The 21,023-nt window shown below is 36.1% G+C and overlaps 1 protein-coding gene across 2 annotated transcripts; it reads left to right on the plus strand.

Moving 5' to 3' along the window:
- Positions 1–355: 355 nt before the first annotated feature.
- Positions 356–20,892, plus strand: clpxb (caseinolytic mitochondrial matrix peptidase chaperone subunit Xb). 2 transcript variants are annotated; one of them, XM_067380605.1, is made up of 15 exons: positions 356–565; positions 805–873; positions 4,643–4,797; positions 4,889–5,009; positions 8,283–8,434; positions 8,626–8,785; positions 13,407–13,448; positions 14,285–14,461; positions 15,261–15,425; positions 16,206–16,294; positions 18,625–18,789; positions 18,877–19,179; positions 19,279–19,371; positions 19,449–19,555; positions 20,647–20,892. In XM_067380605.1, exons 2-15 carry the CDS (start codon positions 819–821, stop codon positions 20,732–20,734), a joined length of 1,872 nt encoding a protein of 623 aa, XP_067236706.1. In that variant the 5' UTR covers positions 356–565; positions 805–818; the 3' UTR covers positions 20,735–20,892. The 2 variants fall into 2 exon arrangements, with proteins under 2 accessions (XP_067236706.1, XP_067236707.1); XM_067380606.1 differs by having other exon boundaries at positions 836–873.
- Positions 20,893–21,023: the final 131 nt, after the last annotated feature.

Consider the following 21,023-nt stretch of genomic DNA (forward strand, 5'->3'; position numbering starts at 1 on the left):
AAAAGCTAATTAAACGATTTCACCCTTAAGCGTTAAAATGATCATAATAACAAAACATGTCCATATTTGAATGCGTCTCAGAGGAGGATTGGTCTTTATCAGCATAAAAAAGTTATTTATTATGTTCAACCCTGCATCCCAAAATGTGCATACTATCCACCCTATCCGCTTTAAATAGTACTGAATATTACTAATGTCACATACTATTTAGGATGGATAGTATGCACATATGTTTATTAGCCATTAAGCGCCCCCTGGAGGAAGTACAACTTTATTATGCCTCTTAGGAAACAGAGCTCAATGACCCCGACCCGCCCCTTCGTGATCATGTGACACAAACAGACCTCTATCTGGCCATGTACGTCACACTGACACACTTCATGACAGCAGAGGTTATATCACACTTATCGACGCTAAACTTCATCAACTTCATCATTTATGAGACCAGCAGACACTGACACTGGCATGAAACCTCTGAAACCTTTTATTCTGCTCAGCTCCTAGTGTTAGATTCGCTTACTGACAGAGAAATCGATTTTAGAGGAAACTCGGACACAGAGTTCTAGTAAGTATGTCTGCCATCATTCACAGCAGCGCATGTGTAGTTGAGTAATACAACTGGACTGTTATACCTGTCGTTCTGAAGAAAATATATGACACTTAGTGTAGTTTTAGGCCTTGCAATGATTACTAATTATATCCGACAGCACTTTGCCACTACTTTATTTGTATTTGTGGCGGTATATAGTAATACTGTAGTCTATGTGTGTATTTAATGTGGATTATTATTATTTTTCTCATCAGATCTGCTTTTAAATATGTCCTGTTCATGTAGACCTGCAGCGAGAGTGATTATAAAGTCCGTTCATAAAGGTGAGTGAACCATCAAAACTCAAAAAAGTACAAATAACTATGTGAACTGTTAAAGTACATTCAACATAGGCTCTGAAGCCAATTTTTAGTTCTTAGAATTTTTAAAGTTTGTTATTGACAACCAGGATTTTTTAGGGTGTTTAAAAAACGTTTGTGTAAAGTTTTGGGAATGTTATTTTATGGTTGTAAAAATAATACCTAAAAAAAAAAGAAACAAATACTAATGTTCTAGAAACATTCTGTGTTTACTGGGACATAGGTTATATCAAAACCTAGTGAGCTGTCTACCTAGCCAGCATTTTTGCTAACATAAAATAGACAGTTTAATATGTGATTCATCATGTGTGCCTAGAATGTTATATTATTTGGTTCCACATTTATTGTTGAAATCTCAATATGAAGTGTTTTTTGGGTATTATAATAATGTTTTAGTGTTCAAAAAAGCATTTTACCAGTTATGTTGTGTATTGAATCACAGTATTTTGGGGTATTATTGTGCTCAGCCATTGGATTCAAGTATTTTGGCCATTATCACATTCAAACATTTTGCACACTAGTCGCACTCAAATATTCAGTACAAACATTTCAATATCACTGACATGCATGAATATTTAATTTGAACCTTTTTATCAGAATGTGCTTGTTCAAGCATAACTGGCCTGCTCGAAAATTGCCTATGATAGCCACAAAGCCATCTAGATAGACAGCTCTACAGCCAACACAATAAAAATTAACAGACAGTCTGTTATTATGTTGGTCTACTATTTAAGCTTTTTCTTCTTCTTCTAAGTCTAAATTTTAAACTCTTTAAACTCAGACCTTCAGACTGTTCTGACTTAGTGTGCTACATCTTTTCTAACTGCTCCGACTTACAATTTTCATTAAACGGGATTATCAAAACTATGAAAAGTCCCATAGACTTGTACCCCCGGTTTCACAGACAAGGCTTAAGCTAGTGTCAGACTAAAATGCATGTTTGAGCTGTTTTAACTGAAATCAACTTGCACTGGTATATCTTAAAATGTCTCCGTGACATTGTTTTGTCTCAAGATCAACACCAGTAATGTTTTTTTCTAGTGTACATTTATAAAAGCTACTTAAGGTCCAGATTGACTAACATCTTGCGGCAGTGCAAACCCTCTTTAGGCATTAAAAAACTACTATCAGGATTTACTAAAAAAAAAAGCGCTGAAAAGGCGTGGACAGGGTTATTTTTGTGGCTGACCTTATTACATATGCATTTGTCGGCGTTTCCCTTTCAGATGCAAAATTTATAGGAGGAGAGTATTTAAATGAATCACGCAAGGTGATTTACTAAGGTTTGCGCTCATCAATTTATTGGTGTTTGTGCCATTATTTAACGCCCCAAAAAGCATGTCTTACACCAGATGCTAACTGGTAGATTGTGTTGGCCATTATGAAAATGATCCGGCTGTGTCTGTGTTCCTTAATGTGCGCGTCGTCAATAGATCACATGCAGAGCGTTCCACTCCCATCTGCTTTTTTTTTGGAATTGCGCTCTAACGGTAATTTGCCCTTTTTAATAAATCTGTTCCTAAATATCCTAAATGAACTAAGGCCTAATCCTGGCTTAGGCTAAGCCCTGTCTGTGAAACCGGGCCATAGAGTATTTAAGCTATCACTAGCAAAGCTTAACATGCTACAACATGTTAGCAACATGTTAATTCATGCTATCAGCATGCTAAAACATGCTAGCAATATGTTAAATCATGTTACTTCATGATTAACATGTTAAAACATGAGTTGCATCCCAAACGATGCACTATACACTATGGCTATGCACTTGTACACTATGTACTTATGCACTATGTACTCATCCATGTAGTGCGTGAATTGTATAAGGTTATTTTGTCATTTAACATCAGAGTCTGACGTCCCAATTCGCGTACTTGTGCACTATTCTATGACGTTTTAAGTATAAATAGTGCACAAGTACGCGAATTGGGACGCACCTATGCTAGCAACATGCTAATTCTTGTTAACTGTGTGTTAAAACATGTTAAAGCATGTTAATTCTTGCTAGCAATGTGCTAAAACATGCTAGTAATAGGGCTGCACGATTTATCGCACCATACGAAAAATAACATTGAAATTGATTCTTAGTGCGATTATGAAATCGCAAAGGCTGCAATTTTAATTTTTCTATGCGCAGCTTGTCAATGAAGTATGGCTCCAAATGCTAATCCCTCTGAAAGCACTGCACTGTTTGAGTCGCTTATAATGTACATTTGAAAAAGCAACTTTCAAACTTTCAAGTTTATAAAACTTTCAAACATCTTTCCAAACATGAGAAGCATTTATTAACATCTTGTCCAACAAAAGACAACATTTAATAACATGTTTTACTCCAAACTCACTTCATAACGACAGTTGAGCATCTTTCTGTGAGATGATGTGGCTTCTTATACAGAATAAAGCGGTCGTGTGTTTATTAGTCATGTTTAATCAATCAGAGCGTTTCAATCTTCTGTTTATTCAGCTACAGCGATAGTATGAAGCCCATAGGGATTTCCTGGAATGACGTATGTTATCTAATTCTACGGCAGGGCATATTTGGAGTTTCCGTGCAAGAGCGCCCTCTGGCTTTCAGATGGAGAAGCAGTTACTCCTAATCACGAGTCATACAACTCTGACAAGCTGTGCATAAAATAATCACAGCCTTTGCCAAATTGCATGCAGATTAATCATAATAAATTGTGCAGCCCTATTTAGCAATATGATAAAACATGCTGGCAACGTGTTAAAACAAGTTGGCAACATGTTAATTCATGTTAGCAACCTGTCAAAATATGCTAGCAAAACATGCTAATTTATGTTAGCAATGTCCCAAAACACAGTAGCTCCTCACTGCAGAACACAAGATCCAGGATCCATCCAGGGGGTGGAGATGGGTAGGTTTAGAGATATGTAAAGTGGGAGGAGTTGAATCTGGATCCAACCTCGCCCCCTGGATCTTGTGTTCTGCAGTGAGGACCATCTCCTAAAATATGTTACTTCATGTTAGCAATGTATTAAAACAATGTATTCATTCTTTCACTTTCCACTTTCACTTTCCTTCTTTTCAAATTTAAAGCTTATAAAACTTTCAAACTTTCATATGGCTTTGTCAAACAAACATCAAAGTATGCCTACAAACTTTTCAATCTAGTTATTATAATTCTTTCATACATTAATTGCTACCAGTCTTTACATCACAGCATTAGTGGTGTTTCCTAATAGTGTCCAATTTTATTGATTTTGTTTGTTGTTTTCGTGATTATGGTTTTATGACCTTTGTCCATGTTTGAGGTGATGATTGTAGCATCAATAACAAACAAGTACATGATATTACAATGTTGTTTAAAACGGTGGTACTCCTTGTTAAAGAGAGATACACTTAATAATACTTAAAAAAAAAAGAGTACTTATTTTGGAAATAACATACTTTTAAAAAGAATGTGTGAACTAAATGTAATGTTTTTGGACACTTATTTGCATGTTATTTACAATTAAATCAAAATGCATTATTAAAATGAAAGTGTGCTCTCTTTAGTACACTTAAGTGGCCTTTTATTTCATTATTATTATATTATCTATCTTTACTTTAAAAGTAAATATACTTTTAAAATTTGAAGTACACTGCAAATACACATTCAGTGCACTTAAGCGCACTTCTTTTTTTTACAAGTGGTTCTATTTTTTAGTGGCAAATTCAAGAATAATCTAACTGATTTAATTGTTTGGTGTTTTGTGTATGTTTTTGTTGTAGGTTTCTCTCGTTCACATGTTCAGCTCTTCAGCCTCACTAGACCAGTGTGTGATGAAGTTCATCTACCTCGGTTCATGCACAACAGATCATTTTCACAAACAGCAGTGTGTTTCGCCTCTAAAGAAAGTTCACCCAGAGATGGTGATGGGGGAAAGGTACATTTCATTGTTACATTATTTTATGTGAATGTTTGTTGGAAGTGTAAAATATGTATAACTACTGATGGTGCCATTTTGCTGTTTGCAGAAGGGTGTAACTGAGGCTGGTGGAAAGCGGGCGTCAGGTGGTGGGGGTTCTGGGAAAGGTGGCAGTCAGCTGAGGTGTCCGAAATGTGGAGATCCTTGTACACATGTGGAGACTTTTGTGTGTAAGTATTGCTCTTTCCACCTAGATTCCACATTAGCATTCAATTTCTATTCAATTGTGCATTTACAGTGTTGCCATTTTAATCAATAAGAGTGGCCACCATAAAGAAAAGTCTGTCAAAAGGAAGGAGAAATCTAGTTTAAAACACCATGTGCCATGTTCTCAGAAATACCTGTTTGTTGGTTTTAAATGATTTTGTAAAATGTTCATGCCATTTTTAAGAAAAGTTAATGTTATGTAACTATGAAGTAAAAAGTAAATCATAATGAGAAAGCAGGACCTCTTGCATCCTGGATGCCTATAATTTCAGCAACACTTCTGTCACATCTCTCAATGATATTTCATCTCCCGTCGTAATCATCTTAAAATATCTGTAATTATGCATGTTCAATGGAAGGAGGCGGCAACCGGTAAACGCTCAACGTAACTTTAATAATGATAAACATAAACAACAAAGCGAAAGTAAAGCAGCAACCCTTCACGATCGACTGCCGCGTAAAAACATAATAAAACAACAACATAAAGTCCAGGCCTGGTGGTCTCTCATCTTGTACTGCTGTCACTCCTCCTTTTATCCTTATGGAGCTCCTCCGTGAAACTTGAGGCCCGTGTGGCACGCAGGTGATGCTCATTAGCACTCTTGCCTCCGGTCTTGCTCCGTTCCCATGGCTCTCGGCCCCGTCCTGCTTGCCATAATGCACAGTATCAACAAACTCATTAGTAGTAGTATTGTTGACGTTGCACATTTCCATAGTTGTTCTAAAATGAGGAGGCAAATTACTCAGTTTTTTTGTTTTATAATATATATATATATATATATATATATATATATATATATATATATATATATATATATATATATATATATATACAGTACAGTCCAGTCCAAAAGTTTGGAACCACTAAGATTTTTAATGTTTTTAAAAGAAGTTTTGTCTGCTCACCAAGGCTACATTTATTTAATTAAAAATACAGTAAAAACAGTAATATTGTGAAATATTATTACAATTTAAAATAACTGTTTTTTATTTGAATATATTTCACAAAGTAATTTATTCCTGTGATGGCAAAGCTGAATTTTCAGCATCATTACTCCAGTCTTCAGTGTCACATGATCCTTCAGAAATCATTCTAATATGCTGATCTGCTGCTCAAGAAACATTTAATGTGTACAATGATACAAAATATTTGTGTACAATTTTTTTTTTTCAGGATTATTTGATGAATAGAAAGTTCAAAAGAACAGTGTTTATCTGAAATCTAATCTTTTGTAAAATTATAAATGTCTTTACTGCCACTTTTGATTGATTTAATGCATCCCTGCTGAATAAAAGTATTCATTTCTTTAATTTCTTTAAAAAAAAAAAAAAAATAAAAATTCTTACTGACCCCAAACTTTTGAACAGTAGTGTATAATGCTACAGAAGCTTTGTATTTCAGATAAATGCTGTTCTTTTGAACTTTCTATTCATCAAGGAATCCTGAAAAAAAAAAGTACACAACTGTTTTCAACATTGAAAATAATCATAAATGTTTATTGAGCAGCAAATCAGTATATTAGAATGATTTCTGAAGGATCATGTGACACGGAAGACTGGAGTAACGATGCTGAAAATTCAGCTTTGCATCACAGGAATAAATTACTTTGTCAAATATTTTTAAATAGTACCCAGTTATTTTAAATTGTAATAATATTTCACAGTATTACTGTTTTTACTGTATTTTTAATTAAATGAATGTAGCCTTGGTGAGCAGACGAAACTTCTTTTAAAAACATAAAAAATCTTAGTGGTTCCAAACTTTTGGACTGTATATATATATATATATATATATATATATATATATATATATATATATATATATATATATATATATATATATATATAATATGCAAATACATTACAGTAACTTGAAATTATCATTGAAGACCAGCAATAATAATTTTCATTTTAATTACATAATAATGGCAATATATACATGACAAAGTCAGACATGCCCCTTTGCCAGCTGTGATGCCTGGTTACTGGTTTAAACTTGGCCCAGGTTTGTAAAAGATTTTTGGGTCAGCACACCTTAATAGCTTCAACAATTGATTGCCAATTAAGTTTAGAATACAATGAACCAATCAGAACCCAGTTTAGTTCAGATAGCTGCTAATGGTGGATATTTTGATGAATTGAAAATTTAAGTTTTTTTTCAATGTATATACTGTTTATATAATAAAATATATAAAAGTTAAATAAACATTACATATATTTTTGTGTTACCATTTGCTCAAATAGCAAAAGACAAATCCCACAGTAGTGTTTTCACAATTTTGAAAAAGAGGAAAAAATAGAGAGAGATTGATAACGACAGTCAGAAGAGAGAAAGAAGTCAATTTTACCGTCACTCCCTGTATTAGGAACATCCTTACAGCAGCGTTAACTATTATTTTATTTTATTTTTTATTTGATGCAAAGGTAATATAATACAAAGTAGAGTGTTATAAATGTTAAAAATTTAAAATCTAAAAAGAAAAAAACTTAAGAAAAATGTAAGATTCTGAAGTTAAAAAATCACATCACAGTCTGTGGAAAGGGTCCATACTGTAGGTACTGTTCACAAATGATCTCTCAGTCGTCATTGTGATTTCAGGACACTTGTACCACCCTCACATTTTCAATGTTTTTACCCTAATAAAAATAAAAATAGAGATTTTAAACCCATATTCATCATATAATAGATGTATTTGAGTCATTAAAAATGCAATTAATTCATAAAATGTATCTTTTAATGAATAGATAGAATAGATGAATAGATAGACCTGGACGTTTTGTTTTTGTTTGGATTTTGGATTTAGACCCAGTGTTAATAGGGAACCTGCAAAGAATTAGTAGTGTTTTTTCTAGTTGTTGTGTTTATCATTAAGAACAATAACCCACCATTCAAGCAATTGCCACCCCGAATTGGCGCCAATTTGAAAGTATATAGTCTATTGGCACTGAGCGTTTTCTGTTCATTCCTATGGAAGCTCAACTTCCATAGGAATTAATTGAAAACGCTCGCTCCGCACCATTATGAATGCCAGTGCGTCCTTGCGCATTTTACTTTCGCTTTATCTCGAATTAGCGATTTAAAAGCAAGGTGCAAAAGAGGGGGACACCCCCCATTGTTGTCACATGTCGATTAACCGGTGGGAAAATTTCCTCACTGTCACAACCCTAAATTGTCTATGCTATTAACTTGTGTTTTTACCTTAACTGAACGACTGTCTTGTATTTACTCCATACAGCCTCCACACGGTTTGTGAAATGTGAAAAGTGCCATCATTTCTTTGTGGTTCTGTCTGAGACTGACTCCAAGAAAGGTTTGAATAAGGAAGCAGAGAGCTCTGAGCATGTTAAATTTGCATTAGCTCAGAAACCCCCTCCGCCTCCTAAAAAGGTACAATTCACATCATACACAATGTTGCTATTATTATTATTATGTTAACTTAATCTTTGAGTAAATTAGATCAACTTTTTGAAAGTAAACATCTCAAAGCCAGTCCTGTGACAACAGTTTCTTAGAATTGGAATCTTGGAAATGCAGTAAACAACTCTTTACATGGGCTTCTGTTGTCTCAACGTCTTTAGATTTATACCTACCTCGACAAATTTGTTGTTGGCCAGTCATATGCGAAGAAAGTGTTGTCAGTTGCTGTCTATAATCATTACAAACGGATCTACAACAACCTCCCAGCAGTGGGCCGACAACAAACGGAAGCAGAGAAACAGAGTTCCCTTTCTCCCAGAGGTTTGTATTTTATCATGATCTAGTATTTACTCATAAAATCAATATATAAAAGCTATCAAAATTGTTATATGGTGATATCTGATGCATTAACTGATGCAGTTACTGCAAAAGATTACCACTTATTTAGTCTTTTGACTACAGTAAATCAGTGTGGGTCTTAAAAAGGTCTTAAAAAGTCTTAATTCACCCTTACTCGCATTAAGGCCTAAATGGGTCTTAAACCAGAGCCTAAAGTCTTAGATTCAAAGTCATTGCTTTAAAGGGGTGGTTACTTGGTTTTTTTCTAGGCTTGATTGTGTTTTGGGTGCACAGTTTAACATGTCTTAATGCTTCGTTTTTTTTTAAATGCTGTATTTTTCATATATTTTATCTTAATTCTACACCTCAGTTTCCACTGTCATATGAACGGCTCGTTTGACTTCCTGCTTCTATGAAGCCACTCCCTCCGACATACGCAATGTGCTCAGATTGGTCAGCAGGTTGGTAACTGGCCCAGTCTGTCATGATTCGCTGAAGCGTCCGGAAACGCCACGCCTCTTACCATTCGTAGTTACGCGCTTAGGTGGAAAGTAAATAATAGCGCCTATATTGCTGTATATTAGCGCCTATATTGCTGTAAATTGAGCCAAATCAGACCCAGATGAAGAGGGTCAGGCCGAACCTTTCCAATCGCAGCTTTTAAAGGACGTTTATGAATGGTATTTAATTTAGTATTTGTGTCAAAGTGTTTAGATGCTGTCACTGCTGTTTGTTAGCTTTCAATATACAGTTTTATCCTGATTTAAGATTTACTGTTGCCGAATACATGACTGAGTAGTCGCATTTTTGTAAAGGTATCTTTTAATTTATAGCATGAACAACTGTTTGTCTATGAACATAGAAGTTTGTTGGTGTTTGTTGCACTAGAACTTAGCTAACTGGCTAGCAGAAACAAGTTGCTCTTTGTATATGTCCCTGATGCATTAAAAATAGCAACAGAACTATAACATTACGTTTAAAAGACAATAAAATGTACTTACAGTTTGGGGCTGATAAACAACTGCTTCTGCTTTTAAAGTGGGAACTGCTTCATCTTTCAGTAAAAGTCTTTGTGTAAATCCAGCATTAAACTCATGTAGATTCTGGAAACTGTCTTCAGCACCGTATCCAGTGTAGAAAATATCACAGAATATAATGGGTTCTATATCTTTTGACGCGTTGCGTCGCGCAGCTCGCGTTCGGTGTAAACAACTCATCCGCTTCCATTATGGTGTGCCACATGGCCTCGCCCACTTTGTTGCGTGTTCCCGGGGGCAGTGTTTATGTTAATAGCAAGGGTTTATGATGTCACCAACCCGGGAAGAAGCTCGTTGTAGTCCAAACCGCCCGTTTTTGTAGGCAATAAACTGCCATAACTTTAAAAGACAATATCTCCGTGTGCATTGAACTTTCAGCGCTGTAACTTTGCAGATACTGTTTATGCTCAAGCAGCAACATTACACAATAACTAAAGTTAAAAAAATGAAATCACATGCAACCACCCCTTTAAATGTTGCATGCACTGCAACAAATGAATATCTTCCTAAGTATTTTTTTTCTGTTTTCCAATACAAATATCTAACTATTTACTTGAGATGCAAATGTAAAATAAAGTTTTGAAAAATGTACCAAAATTAAGTGAGTTTGATTATAACAAGAACAAGTATTTGTCAATGAGTTTTGAAAAGGTCTTTATTTTTATTTTTCACAAAGGTCTTTTTTTTTTTTTTTTGCTTCGCTTCAGCTATTAAAAAGAGACATTCACTCTGCATGATCCACTCATGCATTGCGTGTTTGTGCATTTTAGGGGTGGAGCAGTGAAGGGAAGGGTGCATTTGTTTGGGTCGATTTCAAATATTAAATGTTTCTCAGAAATCGCTTACTGCACCTTTTTAAAAATCTTTAGACATTTGCACTAGAAAGCAAGACACTGAGAAACTACTGAGAAAGAACATCAATTTTTTGCAGTGTGATGCAGTAAAAGATGTTTCCATATTCTAGTGGTTGGGAGCAGAGAAATTCAAGCTAGTTTTTATTTGTAAAATTAATTAAAAAGTAATGGAAATCTTTTAAAACATATATTTTCAAACTCTAAAGTGTTGCTAATACAACTCATTATTTCTCCCTAGACAGTTACATTTAGAAAACGTATTGATGTAGTTTTCCCCTTAATTTATTCCTTAAATTTTCTTTACTTGGTCTTAAAATTTAAAAAAGAATTACCTTCATAAAACCTGAGTATATTGATTTGCATTGGAAAAAAACAAATGTATGACAATCATCATTTTATATCAAACCAAACAGTCATTCTAACAAACCAGGACAAATCTGGTTAAAATGTTTTCTATCCTGTTTTTCAATGACACAAGAAAAAACACAATTGTGTTATTGTCATTTATACACCAATATAATGATGCATGTTAATACATAGCAATACTTACATATACTAAAACAAAAGCATCACACAGACTTCCATTAACATTTCTGAGTGATGTTGCAAACAAATCTAAGTAAAATTGCGATATTTGACTGTTGCTAAATGTTAGATCTCCATCATAATCATAACAAATATATTTGTGTATATATGTTACACAATGATGTTTCTGATGATATAAGCTTAAGTAACTTTAAAAAAAAAACAATTTGGAAAACTAAATTAGGCTGTAACTAATGATTATTTTTTCAACTGATTAATCTGTCGATTATTAATTTCATAAAATAAATATTGACAGTGTTGGGGAGTAGCGACACTACTAGCTTAACTACATTTTTCAGTAGCTTGACAGAAGCTCAGTTACTTTTTCCAGTAGCTAACTACTTTTTCCAGCAAGTGTCACGACCAAAAGCTACATTCCATTTAAGCTCTGACGAGTCACGAGCCTGTAATGCAGTGAAGCAGCGCAGTGTCTTCCTACTAGATCACAAACTAAATTTGTTCATTACCGCCACCTGTTGTTATATCACGCAACGTGCGGCTTTACAGTCCGTCCACTGACAAGAGATTGTCTGATGATTATGTAAAGGACGTACATGAGTGGATATTTCACTTGAGTCAGCTGTAAGTTATGTAAACCAAAGATTAAAACGCTGTCTAGTGCCTACGTCGAGGACTTAAAGCACATACAGTAGGTGAATAATAGCCTATTTAAACTGATTAATTATCCTGCACTGTATATATCAAATGTCTATTTCTGATTTAATTACAAATGTCTATTTCTGATTTAATTACAAAGATGACCCGCCATGGTTTAGTCTGTCCCACCACAGTTTTGAAGATCACTTATCGGACAGAAAATAAATTCGTGACACAGTGGTGTACTTATCACATTGCAAAGGCTGGTTGCGGTGGGATTCCAAGCAATTTGCACTGTGTTCACACAAGCAGCTCATTATTGGCATCTCAGAGCAGTTCTGTTCAAAGTAAGTCATTTTTGCAATATTACTTGAAATTGATGAAGTAATATTGATAATGTTGAACTGATAAAAGACTATTTATTAGGTGCACTGAAAGGAATAAAATTAATATACATCACCTGTGCACGAGGTAGGGCCTTAAAAACATCAGCCAATTGTTTGCGCGATCATCACGTAAACGATTGGCCCTCTGGCTTGTCAATCACTGCCGTGACATTCCTTGTGAGAGACGTGCACGGATTGGCTCTCTGGCTTGTCAATCACTGCCATGACGTTCCTTGTGAGAGACGAGCGCGGCTGCACGCTCCAGTAACTTTCCACACTCCACAGGCGCTGCATGCAATGTTTTTGTCCGGAGACAGGAATATCAACTGCAGATTATGAGTTACCTCCGAAATCCACTAACACGATACAGCGAATGCCAGTTGTAAACACTCGTGTTCCAATACTCGAGTGCACGAGTTTTGGGAGGCGTTCCCTCGAAAGGAGGGGGGGGTTGTTCTTACGCATGCGCTCATTTCAAAAACTCAGTAACAGTCTTTGGTTTCTTAGTCGACGAAAAAATCGTCTTTATCACCTTTAAGTTGTATTGTAGCTAACTACTTGAACTACTAGCTTGAATGTAACTTAACTTCTTAAAATTATGAGTAGCTTGTAGCTTGTCAAGCTAAAGTTTCAGTAGCTTCCCCAACACTGAGCATTACTCAGTGCATTACACTGATTCCTCAGTGTCACATGATTCTTCAGAAATCATTCTTATTTGATGCTCAAGAAACATTTATCATCATTATCAATGTTGAAAACAGTTCTGCTGCTTAATATTTGTGTGGAAATTATAATACATTTCAGGATTCTTTAATGAATTGAAAGCTCAAGCAGCATTTATTTGATTTTTGTAACAATTCAAAAGTGTTTACAGTCAGTTTCCATCAATTATATGCATCCTTGCTAAGTATAAATTTCTTCTGAATCCTACTCTAATCCTAAAATCCTACTGACCCGAAACTTTTAAATGGTAATGTAACAGATAAAAGCTGAAAAATATGGAGATATATTTAACACCATACATTCTCTAGTCTCCAGCTCACTGATCTGTTTAGTGGTTTTGGGGTCTGCATTGTTTGTCATTGTCCAGTAGTTTATCTATAGTGTTCTAGGCACCTAAAGTTGACTGTCCCTCTCTCTGTAGAATTAGAGATCAGAAGACGTGAAGATGAATACCGGTTTACAAGTAAGTGATTGTTTTATATACTTCACTTTTACATAAAGTAATGTAAAGTAAAGTAGTGACCCTCTTTTAAAGTTTGTTTTGCTTTGTTGTATAAACAGCATGACTCCACATTTATGTGTACACATATCAACCATCTGTGCTTGCTTTGTGCCGGCCACTTCAGGATCATTTGGGATCATTGCTGACCTCCATAAAGTTGGATAAAGTGTCACAATGACCTAGTTACTGTCTGTGCTTGGCCAGCACATAGTCTCTGCCCATTCTGATTTCACTCTGGGAATTCTATCCATTTCCTTCTTATTTATAGTTTGGATGTGGGCCAGTAGTAGGCCTGCCGGTCTGGCTGATACTGGACACGTCTGGAAACTAGGCCAATCTGATGACATAATTATAGTTTGTGTAATAGACAGGCAGCCTAACTTATGAAATGAAGATAGGTGTTAGCTCATGTATAAAAGTGACTCTAAATTTATGAAAATTAGATTCTTAATTAGAATCTTTATTAAAGGAATTGTTTGCCCAAAATTAATAATTGTCATTTTTCCTTTCCATAAAATACAATTAGATATTTTCTTAAATGTCAAAAAATGTTAAATATTTTTTCCCCCCTCTAAAATAACAGCACATTCCATACTTGACCAAAAGTAAAACTTTGAGGAAACAAAACCTCAGCCACATCTGTGCTGGGTTATTTCATATTTTTAGAGAAGGTTTCCGGGCAAAAGAAGTTTGACAGCAAAATTCCTGTGGAGTCATGTTACTTTTTTTGTGTTTAAATAAATAGCAAATGCTTTACTGGATTGAGATGAAGTGAAGTTGTGGTGCTGTTCTTTCAGAGCTGCTTCAGATTGCTGGCATCAGTCCCCATGGCAACGCTCTGGGTGCGTCTGTTCAGCAGCAGACCAATCAGCAAGCTCCTCAAGAAAAAAGGGGCGGGGACGTGCTTGACTCTGCTCACACTGATATTAAACTGGATAAAAGCAACATTGTGTTGCTGGGACCTACTGGATCAGGTTAGTACAGGTTTTCCACATAACACGTTATAGCACCATCTTGTGGTCATAGCCTCTTGTAGACGTCCCAAAGTGATGAGGATCTGCCATTTACAATTTATATTAACAGCTGCCTAAACTTGAATGGATACTGATAAATATTTATCAGATTTATATTTTACTGTGAGCCTCATGAAAATACCAAGAATTTCACTCCATAAATAAAAATGTTTTGAAGCATTAATGAACCATTTTCCTAATAAAAAAATTTAATATTGTGCCTTTACATTGTAGAATGCATTGTAAGTTAAAATTGTAAGTATATATCAAGGTAGTATTTGTTGTACTAAAGTTAATTCATGGTAAAGAAAAGAACAACTTAAACATTGTGCTGGACAGGAGTTGTACTGCAGTAATGATAACAACAACAACCACAAAAAAAGCACAAATATTCAAATCGTTTCACGGTGATAAGACATTGAGACAAAAGAAATGCGCTTGCTTTTATGAGAAATCTTATATTATCTTAACTTTTATCTTATATTTTGGGGGTGAAATATGATCCGGACATTTATTTATGTATTTTATCCTTTTATATAGCACTAGTATTAAAGACAGAACAAGAACAAGGCTGCTAAGTGTCATTCTCTAATCTCTATGAGAGAAAACCTCAAAACTAGTGTTACATTATCAGCAAAGTGCCATGTCTGATTTAAGAAATTATCAAATGAATTAAATTTGATCATTTTGATGTGTATTGAAACTTTTAATCTTGAGATTTTGTCAATCTTGACATGATATTTTTCACATTAAACCATAGGTAAAACCCTGCTGGCTCAGACTCTGGCTAAATGCTTGGATGTACCCTTCGCCATCTGCGATTGCACCACCCTGACCCAGGCGGGATATGTAGGCGATGACATTGAATCTGTTATTGCCAAACTTCTGCAGGACGCCAACTACTCGGTCGAGAAAGCCCAGCAAGGTCAGACTCTCAGACTTCACAATTTCAAACACTTTATCTTAGGGGCCGTCTACATTACACCATTTTCAAATAAAAACGGAAAACTGTTTATTTGTTTTGGCCGTTCAGTTACAACAACGCCATTTTGGAGGCCTGAAAACAAAACCTGTTGAAAATGTTTCAAAATGCAAGTTTTTGAAAACAAAACCATTATCATATCCGTGTAAATTACAAAAAAAGCAAATTTGTGTAAACTATGAAATCACGCGCATGTGTATTGCGTGTTCAGTCTATAGACGTGTATTGTTTCTTTACAAAGTCACATTGCCAACTACTGGCCTAGCATGCATAATACAGCATTTTTAGTCATTTTCACGGATCTGTGTCTCTAAAGTGTCACTGATTTGATTGGTGTTCAATAGAGAAGGTATTTCAAAAATGTGTGCTGGTATACCATAAAATATATTTTACTGTAGTAATGAATGGTTTCATGGAGCTGAAGATGGCCAGACTGATAAAGTAATTTTGTAACAATGTACATTATGTTCTGTATTCCTATGAAGCAAACATCCTACTGCACACTGAAATAATGCCACCAAAATATATAACAACATCATTTAATAAGCAATGTCATATACTTTCATTATGAGGAACAGAAGTTGACTAATATGCGTTGACTAATAAAAACCTCCGTGCTTGACCTTTAAACATTTTGCTTCCTCTTTCTAAATGATCTGTAGTTTTAGAAATTAACTCTTTCTAGTTAAAGGTCTATGATTTGATGTTCATGTTCTTTTGCAGGCATAGTGTTCCTGGATGAGGTGGATAAGATTGGCAGTGTGCCTGGAATTCATCAACTGAGAGATGTCGGGGGGGAAGGAGTTCAGCAGGTCTGTGATTATATTTCAACCTCATTCATCTCTCCCAAAGCTGTATAATACTGTCACTGCAGAGAGTTACTGGCCTAATGAACTACTTCACACTGCTGTAAATCTCTAATCAGAGTCAATGTCTCTGATAAAAGATTACAATCAGGAATGTTAAATAGACATAAATTCATGTAATTTATTTACAACTAATGATATACAAGTAATGCAGTAAAAATGTTGTGCTATTTTATTTTATTTATTTAGCTATTGGTTAACTCATAATCACATTGTCTCCATATAAATCTAAAGAGCTGCGAGCGAAAAACGGCCACTGTGGTTAAACCAAATATAAGTAAAAACAAAAGATGGTTTTGCAATACCAACTTTCAGATTTTTTTTTTATGGACTGATCCTTAAAGGTGGGGTAAGTAGATTTTCAACAACGCTGCTGGACATTGTTGATATTTGAAATTAACCCAAACAAACCCACCCCTTCTCTTCATTGCTCCGCCTCCAAACGTCACCCTCCAATCCTAACCACCCTGCTCCAAATCAGTCTCAAACCCCGGCCCGTTCACTGCTGACAAGCGAGGCGAGTGCACTAATAATGACGCTAAACACCTCATTCTCTAGCAGTCGTCAGTGCACAGTGGTTTACCTGCAAAACTCTCACTAGCTGGCCTCTGTCACACACGGATGTCTGTTTATCACAGCTGATGTGCAACAAAATAATGCTTTATGAAAAATAAAGCGCAGTTGTTGAACGAATTACAAGGAAGCACAAAAAAAATGAACGTACAGTACACAAGAGTAAATACAAAGAAGTGTTCTTTGTTAGTCGCCAACAGCACAGCAGCTCCAGACAATCAATGACGCTCAAACCCAGTTTTATTCGCATGTGAAGCGGAATCAAAGCAGCCTCCACATCTGTTTTCAGGCCTTCCTGCTTAGCTCTCTTCAGCACTGGAAAGCTTTTCTAATTTTAATGCAGGTCCTAAAGCACTTGCCCAATCATAAACCTTCATTCCAGTGATATTCTTTTGAGCTCTTTTGTATTGTCTCATCATCTCTCTTTCTGCATTCTTTCTTCCTTTCTTTCTTTTCCAAATCTACCTCTTGCTCATTCTGTCTCCTTGACCATCATACGCCCCCTAATGCTGATTGGTTAGACATTTGTTGTTGGTGTCGGCCTGACTAACTTCCAAACAGTATTTTTTGAAAAAAATACATTTCCCACTTTTAGTGTGGACAGGAAAATGACACATCTCTGGAAACTTTATATTGTTACATTGTGCCTGGTTAGTGAATATTGTACATGACTGGTTTTAATATGAAAAAAAAAAAATAAAAATAAAAATAAAATGATCAGTAATAAAGAGGGCTGCTCTCTCACCAGAATCTGGATCTGACAGATCCAGACAATGAGGGCAGCTTACTGTATATCGAAGTGCAGTGAGCCTAAGAAGTGTGACTGTGGGTTCAATGATGACCAGATGTACCTTAGCATATTTGTTGAAGTTAATTGCACATGCCAGATGGTTGACCAACCTAGCATTGCAGCAATCTAGACTTGAGATGCCAAGCATTTGGACAGGAAGGTTCTGATTTCTAAGGAGTGTTAATTTGCATGACCAGGTGGCATGGTAAGCAGTCAAGGTAATCAAACATTATCTCCTATGTTAATAGCTGAAATACTACTACTACTAATAACTAACTGAGTTGCAGTTGGTTTTCTTGCAACCAGGGCAAGATTCCGTCAAGTCAAGATTAATTTATACATATATACTGGCAACAATAGGTTGAGCTAAAAGCTTGGAAAACTGTGTCTTAATGAATGCTCCCAGTCCCAGCAGTACTGTGTATATTGAGAAAAAAAAAGAAAAAAGAAGTGGACCAAGAACCGATCCTTGAGGTACCTCGGTGGCTATTGTAGCTGATGTGACCTAGAACAGTGGTTCCTAACCACGTTCCTGGAGGCCCCTCAACACTGCATATTTTATATCTCTCCTTTGTCTAACACACCCATTTCAGGTCTTAGAGTCTCTACTGATGAGCTGATGATCTGAATCAGGTGTGTTTGATTAAAGAGACATGGAAAACATGCAGTGTTGGGAGGCCCCTAGGAATGTGGTTGGAAACCCCTGACCTAGAAGGATTGACCTGTGAATTAGGACACAAACCAGAAAAGAGTAGTTCTGTAATGCCCAATGCTAAGTAGGATAGACAGAAGAATCTAGTAATTCAGTGTTCCACAAGCAAAAGAAAGGTCTAGCCGAATTATATTTTCTGTACTGTGTAATTTCTGTCATTATTGTCAGATTGTCGATGTTGATGTTTGTTTGTGTCTGCAGGGTTTGCTGAAATTGCTTGAGGGAACAATTGTTAATGTTCCAGAGAAGAACAGCAGGAAGTTGAGAGGAGAGACAGTGCAAGTGGATACAACCAACATTCTGTTTGTGGCATCAGGAGCTTTCAACGGGCTGGACAGAATCATCAGCCGTAGGAAGAATGAAAAGGTTGTTTGTCCACAGTACAGTTATTTGCAGGTTATTCAAAATGTATTTGACTCTCAGTAGGTAATAGTTTCTTCGTGTCTCCTACAGTATCTTGGTTTTGGGACACCCTCTAACATGGGCAAAGGTCGTAGAGCTGCAGCAGCTGCAGATCTGGCCAACAGTTCAGGGAATGAACTGGACGCAATGGCAGAGATTGAGGAGAAGGACCGGCTCTTGCGGCATGTTGAAGCACGGGACCTCATCGAGTTCGGTATGATCCCAGAGTTTGTGGGCCGTCTGCCTGTGGTGGTCCCACTGCACAGTCTGGATGAGGAGATGCTGGTGCAGATTCTTACAGAGCCTCGTAACGCAGTGGTCCCTCAATATCAGGCTCTCTTCAGTATGGATAAAGTATGTATATCACACACGTACACCAACTGACATTATGGGCACTAGTAAATTTAGTTATTTATCTTCTGTTTTTTTGATTTTTATTTTTTTTTGTGCCAGTGTGAGCTGAATGTAACCCCAGATGCATTAAGGGCAATTGCTCGTTTTGCACTGGAACGGAAGACAGGAGCCAGGGGTCTCCGCTCCATAATGGTAAATAACAGAAAACATTAATTTAGTTATGAAGGTTCTTCTAGTGTCTCTAATGTATGTAACCTCTGGTCCTTCAGGAGAAGCTCTTGCTGGAGCCCATGTTTGAGGTGCCTCAATCTGACATCATTGCTGTGGAACTGACTAAAGATGTGGTCCAGGGCAAGTGTGAACCACGCTACATTAGGTACAGCGACATTTTTTACGCGTGAAATTCGCTTCATTCTTGCGTGAAATTCACTTCACAACAGATGCGAATTTGCATCATGAGAGGGTCTTCTGCCAGGTGGCTCCAGTCGTTTCTGCACACTTCCTCTGAATAAACACATCAACTCATCAGCGGGAAAGTAGTTGTAAAATACGGCGAATAAGCTCAATTTGCTGGCTTTAGCTAGCTTGTAGTCTTAATATTTATATATTTATAGCTCAAATTGAGTAAAGAGCGTTTTTTTTACAACTTACCAGATTGTCTGACCTCCTCACTCACTTTCTTCCAAGCAAGATCCTTTTTATTCCTGTTTCTATAAAAGTATGAAGATTTATCGTACAGATCTGGGTATCCACATACAGCGATGATGATTTTGTCCTCCATTGTTGTTTCGGATTTCTGCCTCCTCTCGCTACGTCGTAATCACGTCACTACTAGAGCAAGCTTCTGATTGGTTAACACGGCGCGAAAATACGCCAAAGTTCAGATTTTTCAACTCGCGCGATTCACGCAAATCACGCATTACACGCATCAAACGCCAGAAATGCTCAGTTTGCGCCACATCAAGAGCTTCGTTCATCTTTGGAACACAAATTAAGATATTTTTGATAAAATCCAATGGCTCAGTGAGGCCACCATTGCCAACAAGATAATTAACACTTTCAGATGCCCAGAAAGCTACTAAAGACATGTTTAAAACAGTTTATGTGACTACAGTGGTTCAACCTTAATGTTATGATGTGGCGAGAATACTTTTTGTGTGCCAAAAAAAAAAAAAACTACTTTATTCAACAATATCTAGTGATGGACGATTTCAAATCACTGCTTCATGAAGCTTCAAAGCTTTACGAATCGAATCAAATAGATTCAAAATTCATCCATTCATCCATAAAACTGAAGCATGAACAATCTATAATGAGTGATTCTGTGATTTGGCAACTCAAAAAGTCATTTGACTCTTAAATATTTAATTTTAGAAGCCAATGGCCCACTTAGTCAGTTATTTTAGTCTGCAGCCCCAACTAAGCATGTGTAAAATAAACATTGATGTTTGTGTATTTGTGATCCAGAGCTCCTCCCAAAGAAACAGAGGAAGAGTTTGATTCCGCCATTGAGGAAGACAACTGGCTCAGACATGCTGACGCCGCCAACAACTGAATGTAAAGATATTGCTTCCATATCATGCCATTATTGCTTAAGACAGCAAAATGCCATCATTATGGAATCCTTCCAACCGGACCTAAACAGAGAGCAGTGTTTGTAGATTTTTAAATGACAGCACAAGGATAAACAATTTATTACCATTGAATATTGTGCATTTAATAACCTAAAGAGGAACAATATAAAAGTGTTATTTTAAAAAAACAGATACACTAACAAAGTAGAGCTATAGCTTATTTTCAATCTCTGGTGATCTGTCTAAAGATAATTACTCTATACTTATAAA

Source organism: Chanodichthys erythropterus, chromosome 24, assembly GCF_024489055.1.
Source record: "Chanodichthys erythropterus isolate Z2021 chromosome 24, ASM2448905v1, whole genome shotgun sequence".
Taxonomy (NCBI): domain Eukaryota; kingdom Metazoa; phylum Chordata; class Actinopteri; order Cypriniformes; family Xenocyprididae; genus Chanodichthys; species Chanodichthys erythropterus.